The 27,819-nt window shown below is 46.2% G+C and overlaps 1 protein-coding gene across 2 annotated transcripts in view; it reads right to left on the reverse strand.

The window, feature by feature from the left end:
- The window catches only part of NECTIN1 (nectin cell adhesion molecule 1), a 100,362-nt gene that overhangs the window by 3,454 nt on the left and 69,089 nt on the right, over positions 1-27,819 (reverse strand). Inside the window, exons 2-6 of one of the 2 annotated variants that reach the window (XM_069070046.1) lie at positions 18,535-18,885; positions 15,747-16,049; positions 15,064-15,181; positions 11,756-11,907; positions 1-376 (exon numbers count right to left, since the gene is read on the reverse strand). The exon at positions 1-376 is cut by the window's left edge and continues 3,454 nt beyond it. In XM_069070046.1, the coding sequence (XP_068926147.1) occupies positions 1-376; positions 11,756-11,907; positions 15,064-15,181; positions 15,747-16,049; positions 18,535-18,885 (1,300 nt within the window). Of the gene's footprint in view, positions 377-4,844; positions 5,533-11,755; positions 11,908-15,063; positions 15,182-15,746; positions 16,050-18,534; positions 18,886-27,819 lie in introns of those variants that run through there. The other variant, XM_069070047.1, reaches the window with a different exon arrangement.

Consider the following 27,819-nt stretch of genomic DNA (forward strand, 5'->3'; position numbering starts at 1 on the left):
TCGTCAAACTTGGGGTGTGGGGGCCCGACCTTCCTTTCCCCCCCACCAACTTCCTCCTCTTCTTCCTCATAGCTGCTCCCCCCCAGTGGCCCAGCCTTCTTCTCATCATCTGAGTCGTCAGGGTACTGGAGGTTCTGGGCCATGGGTGGGTGGTGTTGTGGAATGCCCGCCTTGCTATAACCATTGCCGTAGACATGCTTCTTGGTACTGTAGTCCCCCTTGAAGGTGTGTCGGCGCCGGCGGAAGTAGACCACAAGCACCAACGCCACAAACAGCACCAGGATGATGCCCCCCACCACGCCCCCAATGATGGGCGTGGGGACGCCGGACCCAGATCGCTTGTCGTGTTCAGTTGGAGACGGGGTGTAGGGGAACTCTGGGTAAGGAAAAGACATGGAAGGGGGACAGCGTCAGTCTCTTTCTGCCTCTCAGGGCTTGCTGGGGGAAGGACTAGGGTGGGAGGTAGGAGCATTGGGAGGGAAAAGCCAGGTAGGAGCTGGGGTGGGGAAAAAAGTACCCTAAGAATGTGGCTTCTCGTGGCTTAGCCTGGTGACCCTGTGCTTCCCCATTCCTGAAATGGAGGGATCTTGGTGTCAGCTTCCTGCCCTCTACCAAGTCCCAAGCCCTACTGGGTAATTTATAACAAGAGCAGAGGAGATGCCTATGGCATCTCTGAGCAACCCTAGCTGATTCCCTAGCCCGAGCCTCACCTACAAACCCAAATTCCTATTTTCTCAGAACCTGATGTGTTTTAGGGAAACTTGCTTCCTCCATGAGTATATTTTTATATAACTGACTTGTGAGAACAGACTGTGCACCAGAGACTGTGGCTAGCTCTTCCCATGGCTTTGAGGAGGACTGGTCCAGATAGGTGGGTGCCAGGCCATTCTCTGGGTCAGGGGGAGAAGGGATTCTTGGGTGTTGAGACATCAGACTGATGCTGTACCTATGCCAATGACCTGGGGGAGGGAGAAGGTGGGGTTGGGAGTGGGGGCAACAGGCACCAATGCACAGAAGCCCAGGCTGGACACCTCTGGCTCTCCTGATAGAGGTGTGCCCAGATCAGATGATGCTGGGCAACCAGGCAGTTATAACATGGATGAGGTGAGGATCTGGAGCAGGGATAGGCAAGGCAAGAAAGGAGTTTGCATATTAGGAGGTGGAGAGAGGTGTTTGTGCACAGGAAGAAGTCTGACCACTAGGGTTATTGTCCAGGCATCAGCTACTTAAAGAAGCTGCACCCTAGGCACCAGACGACGTCCTCGAAAGAAAGGAAACAATTACAGAAGTATTCTTTGAAAATTAACACCAGAGTGTTGGGCACATTGAAGTTTCACAGAAAGCAGGGCAGCCTAGATCTGAACCAATATGGCACATGTATTAACACATGTCCATGTATGAAAACCTCTTTGCACATGTACTCACATAGGACAATCTCAAAAAGAGGGGAAGTAGAGTGTTGGACACACCATATCACTGTATTTCGAGCTAGAAAAGCTCCTGGAGATCACCTAACCTACTTATTTTTCAGGGGAGGAAACTGAAGCCTACAGAGATGCTGTGTTGTGTGACTGGGCAAATCTAGCCTTTTTTCTAGGCCAGAGTTTCCTCAATTGGAAATCGAAGGGGTTGGATTAGACAAGCTCTACGGTTCATAGCATCTCAAACTCACTCTTCTTAGAGGTGGAAGGAACTTCATGAGTCATCTAGCCAAAATCCCTCCTTTTATAGATGAGAAGCCCAAAGCCCACAGAGGTTAAGTGACTTGCCCAGGGCCAGACAGCTCATTCATAGCAGAGCCAAGGTTGGAAGAGACACACTTTGGGTTCAAATGCAGTATTCTTCCCACTATCATGACCTGATTGCATAGCTCAGTGCACTTATAAGGCAGCTTACATGTTGGAAAATTGGAGTTTCTGGTAGGCACACATCCCTGGAGTTCATATATCTATCCTATGTTGATCAGAATGGTATAGGAGAGGGAGTATGTGTGTATGGGCACGAGAAAACACTCAAGACAAAGACAGGTACAGTGATGTGAGCATTGCAAAAATACACTGGTCCAAAGGACATAAACCCCAAAACACCTGAACAAAAACCTGCATGTATGCTGGTTCCACGTGTACCTCCTTGGCCCCAAGATACTCCTTCCTATCCTTAGGCTGAACATATTATAAAGAAAGATTTAAAAAAGGAGACAGGTGGAACTGGTCCACTGAGAGGGATGTCTGCTATGGGGAAAATGGGGGCCCAGTAGCTGGTTTTCTACAGTCAGTCTCTGAACACAGACCACCTCCCCAAGTGCACCCTGCAATCCCCTTCCCTTCCGTCCCCAGCCCCACCCTGCCTAGCTGGCTCCTCTCCTGTGGAGGCTGAGGGAGGGTTACACTCTAACAGATGGAAACAGCTGGTGTCTTTGGTTAGCTGGGGTTGAGGATGGGGGAAGGAAAGCATACAGAATCCCAGAGGGAGAATGTCTGTACTGAAGGACTGGGCAGAGTGATGAGAAAGGGCTGAGGGAGGAGGGAGAGAAGGGGCAAACTGGAGAGAGGTAGGGACAAATTGGAGAAAGAGAAAGCAGGATGAGGGGAGAGGGGAAGGAGAAGAGGGAGGGAGGAAGAGACAAATGTAGGTGGGGGTGGGGGAGACAAGAAGGGAGGAAGGAACCAGTAGAAGGGGAGATGAAGAAAGGGAAAGAGAAAGATGAGGTATGATTAGTGATGGAGTTACCAGCTCATTCCCATGATGGCTGACTGTAGAGCTGCATTACCTAGGACAGTGAACAAAGCTGGTGACAAATGCTCCTTCTTTGCTTGAATCCTCTTCCCCAACCCTTTTTGGGTTACCCTTTGATATGATTCCATTGTGAACAGAAGAGTGACTGGATGTTCTAGTACTTAAAGCTAGACAGGACTTTCTTCAGTCTGACCTCCTCACCAACCCCCATTTTTACAGATGAGCCCCCAAGACATAAAGATAATACATAGACAAAAGTCAGGACTTGAACCCAAATCCCTGACTCCAGTACTTTTTTCCTATTGTACTACAGCAGGTGCAGGGACAATGGGGCTCAGAGAAAAAGGGAATGGGCGAGAGGAATCTGGGGGGAGAAGGCCTCCAAGAGGGGCAGGGTCAAAGGCTGCAGGTCTAAGAAGGGGTCGAAGCAAGATAGACTGGTGGCCATTCCCAGCACCACCACTGGGTGGCTCCTGAGACCAGTGCTGGCCTCAGTAGCCCTTGTGTAGAGTAGAGAGAGCCCAGGGTATGGGGGGCTAAGTCTTCAGGTCTTCAGGTTTGGGGGTGGAGAAGGAGAAGAAGCTATCTATATCCAGAGATTTTAGGCCACTGGCACATCTCTCACCTTTCACTCTCTCAGACAGAACAAAGCAGATGCCATTGCAGACTGTAGATGCCTCTGGCCCCTGAAGTTGGACCGAGGGGGATTGGAACCAGCCTGTCCTCTTTGTCTTCCCAGCATTTCGGTAAGGGTATTCATTTATTTTCCACATATCCTGGTCTTATTGACAGTCTTTCCATAGCAGAGAGGGAAACAGGGAAGATGAAATTCCTTGCCTCAGCTCAGTCTCAAGAGTAGAAAGGGCACCAGTCAGAAGACCTGAGTTCTAGCCCCACCTCTGCTAATGTTAGCTGTTCAACCTTGGGAAAGTTGCTTAACCTCTCTGAAACCATTTCCTTGTCTGTAAAATGAGGGAATTACATTCACTGGTTTCAAAGGTCCTTCCTAGCTCTAAGATCTGAACTCTATTTCCCAGTGAGTTCTCAACATGTGGGAATGGCCTGAGACGTTCTGTAGATAAAATAATAATTTCCCATAAAGCATCTCTGATGAGGAAAGGCAGTGGTGATAAGAGCCCCACTCACACTCCCTACTATTCTCAGGGAAAACTGCCAACAGTTGAGATATAGCTGCCCCTCTGCTCAAAACCCTACAGCAAGCTCCCTCTTGGAACGCTGGTCTGCCAGTCCCCTGTTCTCAGTCTCATGCCTCCCTCCTAGTTTCCCCTCACTTCCTTTATTCAGTTTACTTCCTCATCCTGTTTATTGACCTACCTATTTTATCAGCTCGTGCACCTGCTCACCACCTGGAAGGGGAGGACTTTTGATGTGGGGCCACAGAGGCAGATGGCTGTAATCCTAGCTCCTCCTAGTCTAACCTCCAGGACCCCTTGTCTGCCTGGACCCCCAACATTTTCCCTCTCTACTCCTGAACTTCCTCCTCCTCATTCATTTAACAAATATTTACTGAGTGCTTACTGTGTTGTGTGAAGGGCATGGTACTAGAAACTATGAGTGAAGGCAAGAAATAAAAGACAGTCCCTGGCCTTAGGGAGCTTACAGTCTAGTGAGAGACAGGACACATACATATTTAACTGCTGAAATTTATATATGGTGCTTTACTGTTGAATCCTGTACCCAAACTCAAGACCATCTGAAGCAGAACTTTGTCTACATCACGCTGAGTGGGGATACAGACAAATCGCTTCCCCTCTCTGGGCCTTAATTTCCTCATCTGTGAAATGAAGGGGTGGATCTGGATGAACTCCAAATCCCTTCCAGAACTAGTCTATGAAGTGCCACAGGCCCAATGAATGCTGCAGTGAGTTCAGAGGCAGGAGAAGTCTCTGTGAGTTGGGGTATTCAGGGAAGTCTTCGGGAAGGAGGTAGCACTTGAGCTGGGCCTTGAAGGATGTGAAGGACTTGTTGAGTCAAAAGATGGCCAAATTCCAGGTGCAGGACATCAACCATCATTCCACTGGGAAAACTCTATTGTCCTGCTCAGGTCTTGGTAACGTGAGATGTCTTGGGGTTTTTTTTTTCCTGTCTTTCTCTCTTTTCTGTTTCTACTGCTGGCTCCTTTCTCTCTTCCTGTTCACTAACTGGCTTTAGTCCTTGGTCCTCTGTTCTTCTCGGTCTCTCTTTCCATCCCTTCCCACAGTTTCAACTAGTATTTTTATTCCCCAGTTTTATGTCCCTTCATCCCTTACTTAGTCAAGATCCTACCCTGCCTCTGCTGTTGCCTGGATCCTACAGAGACTGATACTGCCTCACTGTACCCCAGACTCTATGGATCCAAAACTGAGCTTGTGGTCTTCCCTCCGAAATCAACTCTTACTAATGTCTCCATTCACTACTACCATCTATCTCAGCGGAGGCTCAAAATTTACATTCGTTCTTAAGCATGAACAAGGGAGTAGAAAGCATTCGGGATTTCACATCAAAGAACCTGGGTTTGACTCCTGCTTTGGGGGCAGTTTAGGTGGCACAGTGGAAAGAGCCCTGGCACTGGAGTCAGGAGTTCAAATCCAGCCTCAGACACTTACTAGCAGTGTGATCCTGGGCATGTCACTTAACCCCAATTGCCTCACTGCCCCCCCCCAAAAAAAAAGGAAAAAAAGAAAGCGGGTTTGGTTACTTACAGCCTGTGTTGCTTTGGCAAAGTCCCTTTATCTCTCTAGGTTGGGGGAGATGGAAGTTCTAGATCACATGGCTTCTCCAGCTCCTCTACACCACCTGTCACCAAATCCTGTTGATTCTTTCTTTGTAATGACTCTCTTATCAAGCACTCAGAACATTAGGTCTTTTTTATAGATCTCTCTCACCCAAGCCTCTTCCCTACCCCCAACTCCAACATGTGCTGGACTTAGAAAGTTTCAGTTTTATTACTTGCTAGTTGTACAACCAAGTTGTTTAAATAACCTCTCTGAGTTTCGTTTTCTTACATGTAGAATGGTGACTACAATATAGGTTTTATCTGTCTCAAAGGACTGTGGCAAGGAAAGCACTTTATAAACCCCAAAGAGCTTCATCAATGTGACCACTGCCAGATCCACCTCACTCATGGGGCAATTTTGGTTTACCATTCCCTTGCTTGAAAATCTTCAGTGGCTTGAAAGTGCCTATAAGATAAAGTCAGATTGGCATTCCCCTTCATAATTCAATTTAACAAACATTTATTAAGTTTATTTCTAAGTGCAAGGACCTGTATCACCTTAGGTATCCAGATTCCATCTCCCCAGATCCCAAATACTAACCCTCTGCCATAGCCATGCCAAGATCCTCATTATCCCCAAAACAAGCCAACCTTACACTCCTCTGTTTCCCCTCATCTTTACCTTCTGAAATCCCCACCCTCCTTCAGGTTTCTTTGGAGCCCCCCCACCTTTATATACAATTTTTCTAATCACCCCAGCCCAAAATGACTTCCCTTTTCTCAGTACTCCATTAGAGAGTGATCTCTTTGAGGACAGGGAACATATTTCTGCCTTTCTTACTCTTCCTAGTGCCAGGAATATAGTAGGTGCTTAAGAAATGCTTGTTGTTAACAATGTCGATGAAGATTGTCAGTGCTCACTTTGGTGCTAAACTATGCCCTGCTGTGTGTGATTAGTGAGCTACTGCATGTGCTCTCCCTAAATGGACTGTAACTATCCCATCTATCTAGTCCATATGGGAGGGGGCCAATAATAATGCCTTGATCTCTATAATGGAAGCTAGCAATATTATCTAACCACAAGAAAATATGCTGGAAGAGACCCTTAGAGATCTTACCATCCAACCTCCTTTTGAGATAAGATCATTGAGACTAGGCAAATGAAGTGACCAGTCCAAGGTCACACAGGCTTAGACAGGAAGAACAAGATATTATATTATATTATATTATTGTATTGTATATATATTGTGCTATATTATAAAGGGTGTCAGACTTCTCCAGACCCCTTTGTTTCTTTTTAAGCCTTAAAGGGGTATAGGGAGGAGGCCTATTTTTCAGGACAAGGAAGGTGGGCCCCTTGTCCAGCTAGCTGAGCAGCCAGCCTGGAGGCAGGAGGATGGTTCAAATGGCTTTTCAGTGAAAAGTATTCTGACACTAGGGATTAGAAAGAGAGGGGAGGGATCTGGCTACGCAGGGAGTAAGGCTTCCTCCATTCCCTCCCAAACAGAGAAGGCTGTATGCTCAGGAATGAGGCATCCGCCTTTGCTGCTGCCTGACCCGACCCCCACCCCCTCCAGCCCTGCCAGCTGTCACATTCATCCAGTAGTTCTTGTATCAATGCCAGGAGCAAAGCCCGGGGTTGGGGGAGGAGGGGCAGCAGCTGGGAGCAGGGTAGCTGAGCTGAGGAAGTGTTCCTGCTGGCTGGCCAGAGCCCAGGTTACTGCCTCCCCTCCATGGGCCCTACAAAGCAGAATCAAAATCTGACTGACAGCTGGAGTGTTTTTTGGGGGAGTGGGGGGGCAGGGCAGGATTGACGCATGGGTGGGAACAGAGCTAGGCTTACAGCTCAAGGTAGATGGTCTAAGCTTAGTATTTGAGCTTCAGTCCAGTATCAAAATAAGGACTGGGATGATTTCTTGGGTCCAATGATGAAAATGTTATGCTAGAAAGCTACAGGCTAGGGCAGCCCTGGGAACTAGGGGGAAACTACATTTCCCAGCATGCATTGGGAACGTAGGGCTCAGCCTCTCAGAAGTAATTCCCACCATCCAGCTGCTGAAGCAGTGGTACCCGTGTCCCACTATCAGGAGGAAGGTGGGAGGGACACAGAGCCCAGCCAAACCCGTGGTGAGAATGAATCCTCCCTCTGAGTACTCTGTATACACTTTCAGATATATACTCTCCCACTGGACCTGCCATGTTTACAGGCTCACATCCAAACTCACAGTTACTAACACACATGGAAACACAGACAAGTGATGATCACAGGCTTCTCATCACGCAGAAAACAACTCTTGAGAACCAGTTGTGCTTTTTTTGAAGAGCCCAAAACCTCATATACCTCATTCTCTTAACCCCCAGTAGAAATATTCCAAATGCAAAACATCTGTTTGCTTACATTTTTTAAAAAAGTCTTCTAAATGGGAAGTGAAACTCAATGTGTGGAGGAAGTGGGGGGAATTATTCCTTAGGTGACAGATCTGGGGTCATGGGATGGACCTCTCTGGACATCAGGGGTCTCTTAGCCTTGTTGCTAAGAGGTGTTTGACAGGGGAGGTGAAAAAGCTGGAGAGAAGTCAGGACACTCTCCTCTCCCCTCCTCACCTTCAGCCCTCTGTTGGCTAAGTCCTTGAATCTTTCACTAGGTTTTCTATAGGCTGATCAAGTCCAAAAGATCCCATACAATTTCGACCCTCATTTGTATCCCCAGCTGGGGGAGGAGAATATAGAATTAGGGCAGAGGCAGAGCATCTGTGATTGCTCTGGGACCACTTGGGCACGGAAGTCTTGGATTAACCATCTGTCACCTACTAAGGTCTTTGGGGTCAATGAGATTTCCCCTGATGTCCACTGGAGGGAATTTAGGTCTTGGTGTCTTTTTCCAGGTGATCAGAGTACTAGTCAATTTACCTGGTGGAAGAGGCCTCACCTGGCCTGAGTTCTTTTTTATCAGTTAAAAGTGGCTAAGAGTGTCTGTGGCTTCTCTAGCCCCAGACCAATGAATCTTTGATCTAACTCTGGGGAGACTGTCCCAGCCTGAATAATGTAATCGTGACGTAAACGTGTAATCCACACGATCCTCTATGTGCCTCACCTTCCATCTCTTATCTTCTGTAATTTTAAGTCATTTACCACAACCCCTGATAGGAGAAGGGAGCATGTATGTGTTCTTGGCCACAAGGGTATATACTCAGATTCCAGGGTGGGGAGAATTGGGCCATTAAGTGGAAGCCTGTTGGTGTGTGGTCACACATGCCAATGTGTAGCATCTGTGCCTGTGAACATGCTATGGTTATTTCTGCTTTTTCATACATGCTTCCTTCAGCCTGATTCATCCCATGGAGTTCTCTTCTCCCCTTCTACTACCCTAGCCACATCACAGTTCCCTATACAGACATATACCACCCACCTCCCCAGGGGAGGCAGGAAAAGCTATTACCAAGACAGATGGCCAAAATCAAATATTAAATTTCCACTTATCCATCTCCTTCTGGTCAGCTCCCCAGCCCAACAGGGTGACCAGGGCCCCCTAGCCCTGGAGAATGAATGTCCAGGTCACTGGGTAGGGGTTAGAGGGAGTGACTCTCCTTAGAGGGGGAACTGGCTTTTTTCCACCTAGGGTGGCCAGTATGGCAGGTGCAGTCCTGTTTGTGGCAGACGGCTCTGGGAAGAGGTTTTTGTGGTCGGCTGACAATCCTGAAATTGCTTTTGAGCCCAGGAACAAATGTCCCTGTAATGGCTCAGCACGACCGGCTGAGTCCTCTTGAGCGGGGGCCTAATCAGCCCTTGGGGAGAATGGATAAACAAATCCTGGGCTCATGAATGATTCAATGAGCTTCAGCTTCCCCTCAGCTTGGCCTAACTAGGCAGCCAGCAATCCTGTCACCCTTCACTAAGTCCCCAGACTGCACCCTTGGGGTCTGAGGGAAGAGACCTGCCTTGTTTACCCCTCCGCACCATGATGCCTCCAAAGCACCCCATTTCCCATTAGTGTCAGGGAAGTTGTGTTGTCTCCTGGCCAGCTCTTCCCCTGAAAGCAGCTGTCTGGCATCAGTGACCCAATTATGGGCATAGCCCTCTTCATCAGGATCACCAGCAGAACTACCATTACCATGATCAAGGCCATCATCTCCTCTGCCATCAACCAACACAATCATTATTTCCATCATCTCTGTGAACAGTGAGATGTTTCTCCTCTTCTTCCTCCATGCAAGTGCCACAAAAAATCTCCCCCTCCCTCCAGGCCCCCACCAGGCAAAGCACCACCAGTCCCCCTGTAACCACCATCACCAAGACAACCAACACAATTGTCAACTTGATTCCATTATCTGCCATTTGGTTAGGTGTTGTTCTACTTATATTTCCTCTCCATGGTCCTCCTTGTTCCCTATTCTCTCATCTTTTCATAGCTAAAGCCTCTTTATCCTGACTTTAGGACCCTTTCCCTACATCTCTTTTTCTCTTTTCTTTAGGCCCAGGGTTAAATTTTGCAAGTAATATACCAACTGACAGTAACCTACATAGTAGCCATGGACACCTTGCAACCTTGAGAGAAGCAAGAAACCAAACACTTCCCTCTGCTCCTGGGGTTGGACATCCAAAGCTGCTTCCATGAGACTTGAGGTCCTGATTCTGGTAATTATCCCATGGTGGAGCGGGAAAATGAAGTGATAGTGAAATAAGAATGGACCTTGGCTCAAGTCAAGACTCCTCTACTCACTCCAACCACGCTCACTGATTTCCTTGTGGGCAGTTTCTCCAGAGCTGCCAGCAGAAGCTTAACCAGGAGGGACACATTTCTCCTTTCTCTGAAATGGGAACTAAGGACAAGAATTTCCTGGCACCAGGAAAAAAGATCTCTTGCTGGAAAGAGTCCTTGTTGATCTGATCAAAAGCCCCTTTTCCCAAGTGCTTCTTGGACAGTCTCTTTTCTAGGGATACGTACTTCTTGCCCTGCCACTTACCACTTGACCTCTTGCTTGGAGATGAAGGAAAGTGTGGTTTTGCCCTGTCCCTTTTGTTCTCCATGTAGCTGGGCACTAAGGCCCTAGACTTCTCTTGCTACTACCTCCTATTTCTCTAGGATTCAAGAACCGGATGTAAGCATGGGGCAGTGATTTCCCTGGTGAAGGAAGAGAGAAAGGTACTCATGGGGATAAAGGAGAGAGAGAGAAGGGCAATTTATGAAGGCCCAAAGGGAAGGGCAGGTCTCTGATCACAGCGGGGATGATTCCAGGGGTTCTTTTTTGTTGCCTGTGATACCAATCTGCCCACAAAGGAGCTCCCCACTAAACCCTGACAAGACAGTATCACTACTTGGAGATAAATAGCCCTTGAGGTATCACTGCCAGAGTTCATCTTTGCTCCATTACCTGCAGTAAATGACTTTATCTACCAAAATCCCCAGGGACAATCCTGTTCTGGGATGCTTTGTTGGATGACTTCCTCTAACTCTACTAAAACCACCCTGGTATAGCCTTTATCTGTGACCACCACATCTTTTTTATTACACCAACTCAAGACAAAGCTTCCTTTCTTGATTAGCATCTGTGTGGCATCACTTCCTGCCTACAACACAAACTTTCTGATGTCCCTTCTCTGCTAATTATTACCTACATAACTCTGGGCAAGTCATTTAACCTGGGTCTGAGTTTTCTCCTCTGTAAAACTATTATAGACTAGGTGATCTCCAAGGCCTCTTTAGATCTAAAGCTGGAATCCTATGCTCTTGCTTTCTCTCAACTGACCATACGTAGCCTAACCATCTGATCGACAAAACCAAAGTCAGATACTACCATTCACCTGGTAAAAGCTGCCAGAATTATGGGCATGCTGCCAAGGAGGAAAGAAGGACCCTTTATAGGTCTGGCTGTGCAAACCAGAACTAGTAAAGAGGACAGTTGACATTATACATGGGCTTTCTCTCAGCAGGACCTGTAGGGAAATTCCAAGCATAGGAATTTTGCCCTAGTAACTCACCCCAAAAGAACAAATGATTCTCCTCCTCCCCCTCCAGCCTCCTTCACTATGCCTGACACTTCCTCTCTCATCACTGACCTCAATCAAGCACAGAAGAAACAGCAGAGTGGGGTCCACCAGAGCCCAGAGTTCAAGAGAGAGAGAGCGCATAAGCAAATGTAGACAACAATCCCATCTGTAGCTCCAGGTGAAAGACAAGATCCAAGGTCCTAAGGCTCAGGCCAAGCCTAGGGTACAAGCCATGCTGCCTTAGAAAGGGGGCCAGAAGAGGAAAGAGGTGGGGATGGGGCTGGCAGGGAAGGGGGACAGTCATAAGCTTCCTACCTGTGATATTGACCTCTACCATGCCTGAACGGGTGCCAATGGGATTGGTGGCTTCACATATGTAGGTCCCAGACAGACTATAGGTCACAGGCCCCTTGAAGAACAGGGTCTTGTTTTGGGTGTCCATGCTTGAGGGAAGAGTGCCATTCAACCTGCAAGGAAAGGGATAAAGCAATCATTCCCCCACCCTTCCATCATGAGAAATGTTTTCTTTCTACCTCCTTGACAATTCATGTCATATCCTTCCCTTGACCCTGATTAACCTCACTTGCTTTCAGCTGAAAATGGAGGATGGCCCACAGAAGACACTCAGTAAGTGTTTGTAGAACTGAATTGTTCTATCATCCCACTAAACACCTACAACCAGCTATTGTTTTCCATTTTTTTTTAACATGTTGATTTGTCCTATATCTGGTGCCTCCCATGGACAAGGATGATGTTTCTTCCAGTCCCTGGGTCATGGTGCAGAGTGGAACTGGGGATGCTGTCTCTCCCTTTGGTTACAGAGCTAATTTGGGGAAGCACGACATGCTCATCCAAGGTGAAGCGGCACTATTACGCATCATTTTCCTTGAGATGGTTTAACACGACTGCTTTGGTGCCCTTTTAGATTTCCTCTTTGAGGCATCTCTGACAGGGTTGTAGTCACCCGTCAAGCTTCTCTCTCCCACTAGTCTGCTCCTATTTCTCAGCCTTGATTCCCCAGTTTTCTACAACTGAATGTGAGGTTGGGATTGTCAGAACCTTGGGATGAAGTGGGAGAGTATGAAAAATCTGAACCCAGATATCTAGCTGCCCATCCTCCTGACCTTATCTGTCTCCCTGTACTGCACGTCATGAAGACCAGAAATGAGGTGATAGGGTCATTAATCTGAGAAGAGTTGAGGTTTGGGAGTGAAATCCCAGAGAACCCAAGAAGTCTGGATCATCCATCCTCTCCCCACCCTTTCCTCCCTCTGTCAGCCTAGGAAAAGTAGAGAATAATAAGCCCGGGAAAATGCATGATTCCAACCACTTTTCAAGGCTAGCTTTCCTGGGGATGACTCAAAAAGAAATATTGGAGGTTAGGGCAGTCTGAGTCAAGTTGAATCACTGAACAAAAATGAAAACAAATTTAGTATCAAGCAGTAGGGAAACATGATAAAGGAAGCCTATTACAGGATGACTGACTTCATTGGAACAAAAGAGAAAAGAGTGAGGTCGGTCTCTCTCAGAGTGGTCCTCCCTTCTCTGACCTATACTAAGATGATGCTTCTGACTTTTCTTTGAGGGTATGATGTGAAATAGTGGTGAGATCTAGATCTGGATTTGAATTCCACACATGTTTGCTGCATAACAGCAAAGAGAGAGCCCCTTCTCTGAGTGTCTGTTTCCTCATCCCAGCTTAGAAGGTATTTTCATATTGCACTGGATGGTCTTAGCAGTCTCCTCCAACTCTGAAATGCTGTGATTCTGTGAAATCAGATAATGTGGGCTTCATAAACCTTCAAGTACTCCATACTTGTCAGCTATCATTAGTATTAATTATTCCTGTCTCCTTACATTCAGTGGAGTTCAGACAGAAACATTATCATCAGCACTGCTCTCTCCTTCTTCTCATTTTTTCTGATGGAGTTCAGGTAGAAATGGTTTGAGGACACATCACCACTCTGCAATTATTCTCTTCTGCTTAATGCTCTGTAGACAATTATACCAGTGGCTAAAATGACTCCTTTTGGTAATTGAATTAGTGTATTGGGATGAAGTCTCACAGAAAACATCTTTGAGACCTTAATACTTACTAGCCACGTGACCTTGGGCAAGTCACTTAACCCCAATTGCCCCTAGTAGAGGAGAGGGTTGGCATGTACCTCCTCATCCTGTTCCCACCTGGTTGTAATTTCTTCTACTTGGTCTTTTTAATAAAAAGAGTTTTGCAGGGGCAGCTAGGTGGCACAGTGAATAGAGCACTGGTCAGGAGGATGTGAGTTCAAATCTGGCCTCAGATACTTGACACAATTACTAGACATATGACTTTGGGCAAGTCATTTAACCCCATTTGCCCTCCAAAAAAAGCAAAAAAAAAAAAAGAGTTTTGTTCTTTGTGGCTTGGAGATTATGAGTATTTGGCATGGCAACCTTTGTTAATAACATTTTTCTTCAAGCATGGTCCCAGAGAAGAAATAGGAGAAGACTCACTCCTCAGTAGCAGGAGAGGCTCCCGGGGATGGCACACTGCATATGTTTTCAGATCTTCTCAATGTATGAATTGGTTATGCAATTTTTTTCCTCTCCTGTTTCTTTAAAAAACCTTATTTTTTTATACAGCAGGGCTCTCTGGGAAGGAGCAGGGGGAAGGATACTGGAAGAAATTTTAACAACTCGTCATCCAGCTGTTACTCTTTTGTGTTGCTGATGTTGTTACTAAGACACTACCTGCAGTGGTGTGCGGGTAACCTATAATGTGCCCACAAGACACTAAGTTTAATCTGCATTAACATTGTATCCACCTTTTTCTTAAGTCTAGGCAATCAGCAAAACAAAAAATCAATCCCTGATTTGTAGTGTTTGCCAATTTCCAAGGTGTAAATGCTCACACTGAAAATTAGTGCCAAGTCAAGCACCCCCCTGGCTACCTGTGTGATGTGGGCCATAGGCAGGTAGGTGAGCACTAAGTAACTGCTGACATAGGGATTGTGGGTATGTGTGGATAGTGTGGAGGGATACACATATTTGTTCCCTATAGATTGTAAAGAAAACATCCCTACCTATGAGCTGGGTCAGGCAAAGCCCGTTAAGCTTCCTGGGTAGAAGGAGAAGATTCAGATGTGAGGGTTAGGTCAAATTGGAGTTAGAACAGGGGAGGGAAGCAGCAATGGAGTTTCTATTACTTGGAGAGTTTTTTTTTAATTTAATTTGATTTTTTGCTTTTTGGAGGGGGGCAATTCGGGTGAAATGACTTGCCCAAGGTCACATGGCTAGTAAGTATTAAGTGTCTGAGGTCACACTTGAACTCAGGTCCTCCTGACTCCAGAGCCAGTGCTCTATTCACTTTACCACCTAGCCACCCAAACTTAGAGACTTTTATATTGGGCTGCTAAGGTTAGGGATTCTGGACAATATTTCTGTCTCAGGATTCTGTTTTTGATATTTTTATAGCACAAGACTCTTTTGTATATGCTTGTTGATTATTTTCCCCTCATAAGTACTAAATCCTTGCTTGCCCTCAGATGAATTCCCTGCCCCACTGGGAGAAGGTTAGATTTGGGGGTAGTTGCCTTAGTGCTGGGCCAATGAGGCTGAGGAAAGAGAAACGAGGAGATACTTACAGTTTCCACTGGTAGTGGGTGACTGGAGGATTGGCATCACACTGGCAAGTGAGTTTTACATCCATTCTTTTCAGGTACCAGTTTCCATCAAAGCCCTCGATGGTCACCTCAGGTTCATCTGTGGGTTGGGGTTTGGTGGAAGATGATGGGAGAGTCAGGGAGGATGTGTTGGGGAAAAGAAAGAGGCAAAATTGAAGGGAACAATAATGCAGCACAGGAGAGGGAAAGGTGGTGAGAAATGTGGGGGGGAGAGAAAGGGGTAGAGATATGGCATAGGCATGATAAGTAAAAATAAAGAAAAACAGGTTGATGGGGAGGAAAAGGAATGAGGAGAGAAGAATGAAAAATAGAAAAGACAAGGAAGATGAAGAGAGGAGTAGAGAAGGGAAGAAGAGAGTGTTTGTATGTATACACACACACAGAAGGATAAAAAGTAAGAAGGGAAAGAATGAAAAGAGAGAGGGTAAAAAAAGTCAATAGGATAGAAAAGAGAAGATGGGAAAAAAGAAGGAAAGGATGAAAGTCAAATGCAATGGTGGGGGAAGAATTTGGAGCCAAGGAAAGGAGATAGCAGTTGGTCATTCAAGATCATCACCATCCCTAAGACTTCTTCCCCCTGAAGCCCCTGCCTCCTTTTGTCCCACTCCTCTCCCTTCCCCTCCTCTTCCGTTTCCCTGGCTCACACTGCACATTGAGGGTGACACTCTCACTAAACCGGTCCAGTTGGTAGTTGACAACACAAGCCAGGGGCTGCCGATGGGCTTCTCGACTGGGTACTAGGCGGTATCGGCTGATCACTGTCACTGTGCCATTGGGATGCCGGATCTCCTGGAATTCAGCTTCACCCTTAAGCCGGGTGTCCCACGAAACAGTACTGGGTGGTTTCCCATTGGCTGAGGTACAAGTGGCCACCAGGACCTTTTCTGTCTGTCCAGTCCTGGCTGTCAGGGTTTTCTTTGTGCCTTCCATCCAGTTTGTTGGTTTGGCTGCCAGGAAATAAGACAGAAAATATGAGAACCCTGAGTACCTCTCTGGCCTACCCTTTACCCACTGATTTTTTTCCTCCCACTAAATCAGGTAGAGGAGAACATGGAAAAGACAATGTAAGTACAAAGAAAGAAGGAATCCCTACTCTTAATGGCATTTCAGTAGGGGTCACGATTAGGAGACAAACAAGTATACACAAAATAAACATAAGAAGACTAAATACAAAATGAATACAAAATAAGCTCAATAGAATATTGTTTGGGAGGGAAAGCATGAATCAGGTGGGGGAATGGAGAAGCTTCATGCAGAAGGTGGTACTTGAGCACTGCTTGAAGGAAGAGAGGAATTCTCTGAGGCAGAGATGAGGTGAGGAAGGGAAGCATCCCAGCATCAAAGTGCAAAGGCATGGAGGTGGAGAAAGAAAGGGAAGGAAGTCTGGCTAGATCATAGCACTTAGGAGGGGAGTAATATCCAACAATGCTAGAAAGATGGGTTAGGGTCAGTCTTGCAAAGGGCTTTAAAAGCTCAAGAGAAAGGTTTACATTTGATTTTAGAGGCCACAGGAAACCATTAGTCTACTGAGTAGGAAAGTGACATGATCAGACCTGCCCTTAAGAAAAATCACTTTGACTCATGATTGAAAATGCTATCCACATCCCAAGAAAGAATGATGGAGTCTGAATGCAGATTGCAGAATACTATTTTACTTTTTTGGTTGTTTTCTCTTTCTTGTGGTTTTTCCCTTTTGTTCTGATCCTTCCTTCACAACATGACTAATGTGAAAATGTTAAAAAAAAAAAAAAAGAAAAATCACTTTGGCAGAATGTGCAGGATGGACTAGAGTGGGGAGAGACTTGAGGCAGGGAGAGGCTGTTGCCCAAATCTAGGTGAGAGGGAATGAGGGTTGGAATTAAAGTGGTAGCTGGGTGAACAGAAAGAAGGTGGATATAAGAGGTGTTGTGGCAGTAGAAAGGTCAAGATGTGGCAAGTGACTGGATATGTGAAAGAATGAAGAGCCCAGAACAATGCCAAGCTTATGAACATTGGAGACTGGAAAGTTGGAAATGCCTTATACAGAAAGAGAGAAGTATTTTTGGGGGGGTGAGGGGAGGGAAAGAAAATAAGCTCAATTTTGGACATGATGGATGTGAGGTGTCTTCAGAATATCCAGTTTGAAATATCTAATAGGTAATGATGAAGCAGTAGTTAAGTTCATGGGAGAGACTGGGGCTGGATATATAGAGGGGAGTCATCTGTATGGAGTTGATATTTAAAGTCATGGGGAATGGAGGGGCAAAAGCTAGGTGGTATAGTGAAGAGAGCACTGGCCCTGTAGTCAGGAGGACATTTGTTCAAATCCAGCTTCAGAGACTAGCTGTATGACCCTGGGTGAGTCACTTAACCCTGATTGCCTCCAAAAAAAATAAAAGATAAAATCATGGGGGACAGATGAAATTGCCCCCATAGAGAGAGTGTAGAGATGAGAGTCTAGGATAGAACATTTATACTTGTATCTTTCTTGCTTAAGCAATGCTTGGGACACAGTAGGTAGTTAATAAACCCTTGTTGATTGATTTGATGGTGCCTGTCAGGCCCTCCAAAGGTCAGGATCACTATTACCTTTCTTTCTTAGTTATTTTTACCATAATGTGCAGAGGAGACTGACAATAGATTATCATAAATTTAGAATTGGGAGAGCCTTAGGAATCATCTAATCCAACCCCCACATTTTATACCTGAGGGAAACTGAGGCCCAGAAAGGCTAAGTTACTTGCCTGAAGTCACACAGGCATTAAGTGTCAGAGCTAGAATTTGAATTTTGGGTTCCCCTAATGTTACATAAAGCATTTCACAAATCTTAAAACTCTATATAAATATTCTTGTGGTTATTATTATTTCAATTATACCTGGTACACTGTTTCCTTCTTCTAAAAGGAGATTCCCAAATCTCCCTTGACCTTTCAGTCCGAGGCCTTGTACCTATCCTAATATTCAGGTCCTGCTCTGCCTTCTAATCTTCCCTACATGCTCCAGAAGCAGGTTTTCTCATGACTTTCAAAAACTCCCTGCTTTTTGACATCACTCACTGTGGTGTTCCCAGGGAGCATTTCTCCAGGGTCACCAGATTCTACTGCTTAGTTGTGCTAGAGCTAATTGGGTCCCTCATCCTTGTTCCAGTGGTAGCATGGAAACAGCTTGACCAAACCTTAAACATATGTAAACCTCAGGGCTTAGACCTGGGACTGTATCTGGTGATATGGGATGGTGTCCACCATGTTGGTACAATCAACCCTCATGAGGCATGAATAAGATTGTGGTCTAGAGGGAAAGTAGAGTGTCCTGGGGTCCCAGTCAAAGCTACCTCCCCTTCTCCCCCACCTCGCCCCAAATAAATGGAAGCAATTTAAGATATCTTGTAGGCTTTTGATTGATCCAGAAGGCCCATCGTTGGAGAGCATGGGCTTGTGACTGACATGAACTTACCTAGAACAGTGAGGTTGAGCTGGCTCTCCCTGTTCCCTGTGGGAAAAGTAGCAAACTCGCAGATATAGACGCCCTCATCCTCCAGCTGGAGACGGGAGAGTCGGATGGTACCGTCCGTGAATGATGGCTGGAGAAAGGTCACGCGCTCTCGGTAGGGAGCCAGCACCGAGACTCCCATATTGGGATTGTAGATGGCCACATTCTGCTTGGAGCCATTGGTGGCTTTCTGCCATGTCATCTGGGTGATCCTCACCGTGGGTAGGGGGTTCGAAAAGCTACAATGGAGCACCACATCTGTGCCGATGAAGCCCGATACGGTGTCATTCACCTGGACCACTTGGGCCTGAACGCCTGAGAAGGACAGAGAGAGACAAGGTCAGGGATACCTGGACAACTCTTCTACCTCTCTCTGGATCTTCTTCTAAAGAAAAAAAATTCAAAGAGGAAGGGACCAAAAGCCAAATATACCTAAGTTTTCTAGTCCTGGCTGTCACTAATTTACTGTCAAAGCTTGTGGAGAAAATGATCTAATGGATGTAAAAACACTTTAAGGAAAATTAAAAAAAAATTAGGCACCATCCAAACATCAGGAATTTTCACAATTGCTCTCTCTCTTCAACACTACTGTAGCCCCAATTGTCCTTGAATCTCTTTATTTGCACTTACATCCTATGAATCTTCAACCCGGACAGCTTTTTTAGTCCAGTCAGGGAAACCTCCCCACTTTGACATAGCTTGTTTTGTCTCTTGTCTCAGAGCTGCCACACATAGACTCTTCCAGACTAGAAAGATCCCTTCCCACCACCATCACCACTTGCCAAATCAAGGTCGTTCCCTCACCCAGAGGTCTCTCCAGGAAATGTTCCCTGACTACTGCCCAGGAAAACATGATATACTGGCACGCTTGGGGGAGCAGAATGGTGATGTAGCTAGAGAACCTTCAATTCAGAAAACCTGGGTTCAGGGTCCCTTCTGGTACATACTGGTTGGGTGACTCCAGCCAAGTCACTTAGTGCCCTCAGGCAACTCTCTGGGGGTAGAGGAGAGAGTTCTGAGTATGCAAATGGCAGGGTAGTTACACATTTGCATCAGTAGCCAAAGTTCCCACTGGGAGTTTTCAAAACCCAAAAAACCTTTGTGAGTAGTTTATTATTATTATTTTTTAAAGCAATTGGGGTTAAGTAACTTGCTCAAGGTTACACAGCCAGTTATTTCTGGGTGTGGTGCTGAGTGTCTGAGCCCGGGATTCGATCTCCAGGTCGTCCCAACACTGGAGCCGGTACTCTTACTCGCTGAGCCACCTGGCCGCCCCTAAGCAATTAGGGTTAAGTAACTTGCTCAAGGTTACACGGCCAGGTGTTTCTGGGTGGGTGCTAAGTGTCTGAGCCCGGGATTCGATCTCCAGGTCTTCTCAACACTGGAGCCGGTGCTCTTACTTGCTGTGCTACCTGGCTGCCCCTGTGAGTAGTTTAGCTGTACATATCTGTAACACCTTTCTTACATATCTGGGACTGGCCTCAGGATTTGTGATTTAGGGCACTGTAATGGGAAGAAAAGCATATTGGTCTCTCCCCAAGGACAGTCAGAAGCAGAGAACCAAGCGGAGCATATTGGAAGAAGTCAGGAGGGTCAGGCTATGTTTCTTCTGATGTAGCCTGTGTATCGGAGGCTGGATCCAGAGGGGTCAGCCTGACAGGTCCAAGTGGATCCTCGGATCTGGACCAGGTTGCTTTTTGATAGCTTTAGAGTACTCTTTAAACTACTCTACCACTTATATATACTTGTAGATTTTTTGCCCTTCCTTTGTAATTTACTTGTACGTTTTTATCCTTCCTTTGCAATTAGTAAACCCTTTCTAAAAATCACTTGAGACTCATAGGAGCATAAATTTAAAATAGGAAGGAACCATAGAGAGAGGGAGGGAGGGAGGGAGGAAAGAAGGAAGGAAGGAAGGAGATAAGTATTTATTAAGCATCTACTGTGTGCCATAGGGCAGTTTGGTGGCACAGTGTCAGGAGTTAGGAAGACTCATCTTCTTGGGTTCAAATCTGGCCTCAGATACTTCCTAGCTGTGGGACCCTGGGCAAGTCACTTTACCCTGTTTGCCTCAGTTTCCTCATCTGTAAAATGAGCTGAAGAAGGAAAAGGCAAACCACTCCAGTATCTTAGGCCAAGAAAACCCCAAAGGGGATCATGAAGAGTCTGATATGACTGAAAAAGACGGAACAAACATGTGCCACATGCTAAGCACTTTACAAATATCTCCTTTGATCCTCATTAACAACCCTGCGTAGGGGGGTGTAGAAGCTATTAGTATCATCATTTTACAGATCAGGAAACTGAGGCAGCAGTGGTTAAGTGACTTGTCCAGAGTCACAGGGCTGGCGAGTACGTGAGGTCAGATTGGAACTCATGTCTTCCTGACTCCAGGCTCACTGCACCATCTAGCTGCCACTGAGGCCAATGCTCAGATGAAGATACTGAGAGATAGAAAGATTATGACTTGCCCAGAGCCAGCTCAGACAGAGGTTAATGGTCTCAGACAAGAAATATTGGGAGGAGGTGAACCTTGAGTGAGGTAGGGTTTTTTGCTGGCAGGATTTGGTTGGATTGTTTATAGCCTACAATCGCCCCTCAGGAGGTTTGGGATGAGATCTGCTTTTGCTGGGCACTTCGGCCTTGGCAGATTCCATTTATTTTTTTTTAAATCATCACACCCTAGTTCTGCCCTCTGCAGAGTTATCTAGCTTTATAAAGCCATTCCCCATTAGGGCCCCAATTATGTGTCCTCATAGCTGTACTGTCGTCTTCGTGCAGCTATAGGAGCCCATCTAGGTCTTGCTCAAAGGATGGGAGTGGCTTTGATGTCCTCTGGAGGGCAGTTCCTGCCTTCAGTGATTGGGATTAGGAAATCAGGAGCCACGGGGAGACTGTAGTATTTAGGGATTGAACTGGCTTTGGAGATCAAATTTGTCCCCCTAACAGAGCAGAGGAAGAGCCATTTTAGGTGGCACCATGTCCACTGAGATGAGAGAATCATTAAGATATACTTCACATTTCACAGGCTCTGATCAGTACAGTTCCCCTTTTTTCTTTACAAATGAGGAAACTGAGGTCTAGAATGGTATCATGCTTAAGGAGAAATGGCACTCCCTCTTGGAATTGGTTGGAGGAAGTAGAGACGTTTAGTCTGATGAAGATCACCTGGAAATTGGGGGTATGATGGAACATGGAAGGAAGCTGGTAGATGGAATATGGCAACTATCTTCAAATATGTGATGGGCTGTCTCACAGAAAAGAGATTAGATTTATCTTGTTGGCCCCAGAGGGCAGAACTGGGTGGAAGATACAGAAGCATATTTTCATTTGATGTAAAGATAAACTTGCTAACAATTAAAGCTATCTAAAAGTATAATGGTCTGTCTCAGGAGGACATCTTTAAGAGGCTAGAATACCAGGGAGGTTATAGAAAGAATTCCCTTTCAGGTAGGGCCTCTCACTGCTCACCTCCTCCATTGAGATTCTGTGATTTCAGGGGCAGTTAGGTGGTGCAGTGGAGGGAGCATTGGCCCTGGAGTCAGGAGAACCTGAGTTCAAATCTGGCCTCAGACATTTCCTAGATAGCCGTGTGATACAACAACAACAACCAAAAAAAGTAGGAAAACAAGCCAGAAAAGAGATTCTATTATTTCTTATTAAGATCACACCAATATCCAGTAGTAGAACGGGAACCAGAGCATAGGAATCCATGTACAAAGCTTTCCACCCACTATGCCAATCCATTTCTCAGTTCTCCTTAGGGAACTGGAAAATTTTCATGACATGTATTTCTCTTATTCTCCAACACAGACCCTCTGTTCCTGCAAGGTTAAGCTTCTCACATTTTTTTTTTTCCAATAGACTATGCAATGCCCTCATCCCTCCCATCTTGTTATCCAAGGTCCTTCCTCCATACAACCTTATCAGACTTCTCTGGCCCTGTAATGGGAAGGAACATTTCCCCTTTCTTTGAAGTCACAACTTGAATGGAAAACCAATAATAAAAAGCAAATTCCTTGAGGGTAGATAGTATTTCACTTTTGTCTGGTGCTTAGTATAGAATTTTTGTTGCTGAATTGTTTTGGATGTGTCCAAGTCTTTGTGACCCCATGTGAGATTTTCTTGGCAGAGACACTTGGAGCAGTTTGCCATTTCCTTCTCCAGCTCATTTTATAGATGAGGAAACTGAGGCAAATAGGGTTGGTTAAGTGACTTGCCCAGGGTCACACAGCTAAGAAGTGATTGAGGTCAGATTTGAACTCAGGAAGATATGTCTTCCTGACTCTACCACTAGCACTATCCGCTGTAATACCTAACTGCCTCTAGTATAGATGATAGAAATTCTTGTTGAATTTAATTGAATTTGTACCCCATAATTCAGAATTCGATTTTACTGTATTGAAGGGCATCCTGGTTTCTTTACCTGTAGGATTCTTGTCTTCCCAATTTCCCTAAGAATAAACACTGAAACAGAACTTGAGTTGGAGAATACCCCTACAATCTATCTATTTCAGAAGTCGATTGGGAACCATGCCCCCAAAGTTACTAAGCTGTCTGTGCCCTCTGACGCCCTGCTGTGCCTCATGCCTCTATCCCAAAGAGATCAGAGAAAGAGGGAAAGGCCCGCTATGTACAACAACAGAATAGCCTTTTCTGTAGTGGCAAAGAACTGGGTGTTAAGGGGGTATCCATCATTTGGGGAATGGTTAAACAAATTATGGTATGACTAAAGTAATACTATTGTGCTGCATGTAATGATGAAGGGAATAGGTTCCGAGAAACCTAGGAAGACTTGTTTGAGCTGAGTTAAGTGAGCAGAACCCGTAGTACAATTTATACCATAACAACATTGCAGAGACAAGCTTGCTACCCACCTCCTGATAGAAATGGTAGACTGGGAATGCAGAGTGGGGGGTTTATTTTTTGGACACGGCCAATACCAGAATTTATTTTGTTTGGCTATGTGTATTTGTCATAAGGATTATTTTTATTTATTTCTTTTCCATAGGCAGCAGGGAAGAGAAAATAGATTTGTGCTAACTGAAAAAAATTAAATTTGAAAGAGAACCCAGCTTCCTGGCTCTGTGTTAGAAGCAGCTGCTCTGTAAGGCCAGGAGGCCTTAAACACTCTTTCAGAGGTTAAGCCCTCGGTTATTCCTCTGGGAAAAAAGGAAGCTCTGCCTGGCTCTCAAACCAAGAAGAGAAGGTATCGACCATGGTCACACACAAATCTGTTTCAGTTCCTCTTTTTGCCTGGTCTATCATCCCTTTCCAAAGTGGGCTGGAGATAACATTGCAGTAGTTGCTGAACATTCAACACAAAGCCGAGAACAGGAAAAGCCAGTCTGGAGGGCTCAGGGACAAAGGGTGAGAGCTGGGGGTGGGGGCAGGGGCGTGGGCATGATCAAGAGAAGCCGCTTCAGAAAGGGTGCAGGGGCACAGCCCTTTGGCAAATCCAGCCTGCTCCCCACCCCACACTTCACTTCAAGTTTTCCTCTCAATCCTTACTCTCTGCTTCCTCCCCCAAGGAGAGGGGCAACAACAGGTACAGGGCCCCCAGCCCTGGAGTCCATGGAATTCTGGGATTTGGTTGAGGTTTACAAAAATGTAGGAGTCGGAAGAGCTGCCCTATACCTTCACCCCCATTCTACAGGCCAATTAAATTCAGCAAGCATATATTAAACACCTGCAAGGCCATAAGGCACCACTGTGATAGGCACTTGGAACACAAAGAAAACCAAACCCCACAACAGTCCTTGTCCTCACAGGGGCTCACATTCTATAGACATATAAAGAAAAATTTTAGGTGTGAGTATATATAGTTATACTATATATAGTTTTATATATAATTAACTAGGTATGTGTGTATAAACACGTGCAAAAATAATAATATAAAACAAATTCAAGTAGGGAAGAGAACTAACAGGTTAGGAAGAGACATGGAGGCACTTCAGAAGGAGGTGGCACTTGGCCTGGCTCCTTCTTATCCCACATGTTTAAAGGCAATAAGATCATTTAGATAGAGATTCAGAGCTGAAAGGGACCAACCCCCTCCTTCCATTCTCATAAGGCTCAAACAATACAAAGCACCCCCTTACAACCACTCTGTGCAGTGATTGCCAATGTTATCCCCATTTATCCCACAGCTCACAATTTGCCCATGATGGCACGGATAGGAATCATCTCAAACCCTAACCTCCTAACTCTTAGTGTGATGTTCTTTCCATTACATCTTATGGCATTCCCTTTGTGGATGGCTGCATGGAGGCTGTTCCTTATGGAGTCTTGCTTATGGAGCAGGGAGCAAGACTGAGGGGAGTCACTGCCCATGGGAGCTGAGGGTGGAGTGGGAAGAAGGGATGAGCAGCCACCATGTGTCTCAACTGTGAAGCTCTCCAAGGCAGCAAGATCGTGCCAGGGCACGTTGAGGAGTAGGGTTCAGCATTTAGCTGAGCCTGGGAATAAGAGTGGAGGGCTTGGATCCTGGCAGATAGAGGTGGGAGTCTGGATGCTCCCCCCCCCCCCCCCCTCCCGTTGGGAAGGGGGTTAAAAACATTCCTTCCCCCCCCCCCATTCAATGAAATAAATTTTTGGTAATTTAATTGGGATGATATTGAATATATAAATTAGTTTGGGTAAAAGTGTCATTTTTATTATATTGGCTCTGCCTACCCATGCACAATTAATATTTTTCAATTATTTAAATCTAATTTTATTTGTGTAAAGTTCTTGTAAAAATAATTTTGTTTATATAGATGCTGGGTTTATTTCGGCAGATATACTTCCCTTCTAAGGAAGTCCCCACAAGAAAAGACTGAGGTGTCAATCTGGGTATGGAGGAGCACCCCTCCTTCATGGGGTGGGGTCAGGAGAGGGGAGAAGCACAGAAATATCTTCCTTTTGATCAGCTGGTTTCTCAGCCATAAAGGTGCTTTGCCCTGGGGAAGAGGGGAAAAGGCTAGGACAGAGAATCTTATCATTAACCCCTTTGGCAGTCTGGTGAAGCCTATTCACCCCTTCTTAAAATGCATAGGATTAGCAAGGAAATCAATTATATTGAGATACAATTATCAAAAATACTCCCCCACCTCCCCAAGTTCGTGGATCCCAGGTTAAGAACCTGCCCTGGGAGAAGAGGTAGGATGGGGTTGATAAGAGAAACAAATAGCTACTTTATCCAGGAAGACTCCCAACCTGCCCTAACACAAATTCAAATGCTATGGAGCCTGGGCTTGAAGATTGTGCCATCGATTCCTCTGACTCCCCCTGCCCCCAATCCCTATAATAGCCACTAAAAATAATAACAGGTTGTAGCTAAGATCCCAACCTTGGGGTACTTAGTTTAGTGTTGGTCAACCTTCCCAAGGGAAGCCAAGCTACCAGACAGGTACAAAGCACCATTTGGTCATTACTGAATCATTCTGTCCCCCTCTTCCAACTCACATTCCCCTGGGCTCCCTGATTCAGGAGCAAGCAGGCCTTGTCTGAGCTGTACGCTCAGCTTCCCCCACCCGGTGAGCTCAGAGGACAAGAGAAGGAACCCAGCTTCAAGACTAGAGTGAGGGGCCAAGGCTAGGGTGCTCAAGCATACCACCTCTTTTGGCAATTTGCCTGAGCTCTGGGTGGGCACACTCAGGCTCTGCCCTCCTGTGGGGCAGGCCTGTAGAGCCCTGTAGTCTGATGCCCCATGGTCCTAGGAAGGCTGGTTGCCCAACCTGGTTTCTTTCTGAGGTTGAGTGGGCTGGTCTGGGCAAAGGTGAACTGCGCAAGAATAGCCTGGGGGTGGGAAGGCAGAAGGCCTAGGGCCTGTCCCCCCTATGACCTTTTGCTGTGTAGGAGCACTGGCAGAAACGGAGGAGGAAAGTGGCTCAGAAAGGGGTCAAGAGATAGACTTTGAAGCCCAGATTCTTACACTGAGTGCTGACCTAGGACTGGAAAGAATTTCTCAGGAAAAAACAGGGAAAGGCAATGTCATAGAACTGTGGGATGGTAGACATTGGATACTTCATAACTTGGGGAAACCAAAGGAGAAGATCTTGAATTTCTTACCCTCTATTAGCTCCTCTGATTTTTCTCCTTGGCCAGGTAAAGACAACATGATCTAAAGTTTTGGGAGCTGTCTCACTTCTACCCCTCACATTAGGCTGTCAGGTTCCAGTGCTGGGCAGCCCGGATGCCTTGGTCCCTGGAGGAAGTGCTGACCTAGCAGTGCAGGAGCCTGGCCCCCCCAAGATGTCATCACCCCACAAAAGCCCAAGCTCAGCAACAAAACACAAAGGCTCTTCAGTGCTGGCTGACAAACCTGCTCCCTAGAGGGCCACACCCTGCCCACCACTCAGCTAATCTGCCCAAAGTCCTACAGATTCCCACGGAGTGGGCTGGGGCAGGGGTGAAAGGGAGTTGCCTTATTGGAAAGGCTCATCTTCCCTGGACCCCTGCCCCTGCCCCAAACCCCTAAGCTCTTTCAGCAAGATGTGAGTGGCAGGGGAAATCATCTCTTCATGGGCAGAGGTATGGTCGGTGGCTGGGAAAGAGACCATGGGGCATGAAACCAGGTGGTAAAAATCAGGGGATGTTGATCCTTCCCTATGTCCAATCATCTTCCAAGACTCCAGACATGTCTGGTCTCCCCCTCCCCTGTTCTTGGTGTCATCTGGCAAGGTAGTATAATTGCACAGAGATCTAAGCGCCAAGTCAAGGTGGCACAGTTTTTTTTAACTTAATTTGGTTTTTAGGAGAGGGGATGTGGGGAGGATTGATGTGGAAGTTGAGAGAGGTGAATTTCTCAAACCAATATCCTTTGGGGGGAGGGGGACGGCGGGGAGTGCCACTGCATTCTACACGGAAGGCACTCCCAGCCCCCTACTCCCTACCAGGAAGGAACATCACGTCGGATGAGAACCCTGCTAAGTGGAGATGACTCACACACCTCATTCAAGGACCTAAGCCAAAACTCTGCTGACTCAGCATGGCGACTGAAAGGTTAATGTTTTTGATGACCTTCCTCCTCCCCCTTTCCCCCCATTCTCTTCCTCACAACTAAGTACATTCATCCACTTCCTTAAAAATCATCCTTCCAGCCTGGCCATCCCCCAGCTCACTGATGCCAAGGTCCTGCCATAGGGAGGGGGACCAACAAGACGGGTAAATAAAGTGAGGTAATAAGAGAGGGATTCCCCCTCCCCTTACCTGTATCCTTTTTAATGTCAATTACTTCCTACTGTTCAAAACTGATCTCTTTCAAGA

This window comes from Petaurus breviceps, unplaced genomic scaffold, assembly GCF_028583685.1.
Source record: "Petaurus breviceps papuanus isolate PSGF00001 unplaced genomic scaffold, PetGlider_PUasm1.0 90804, whole genome shotgun sequence".
Classification (NCBI taxonomy): Eukaryota; Metazoa; Chordata; class Mammalia; order Diprotodontia; family Petauridae; genus Petaurus; species Petaurus breviceps.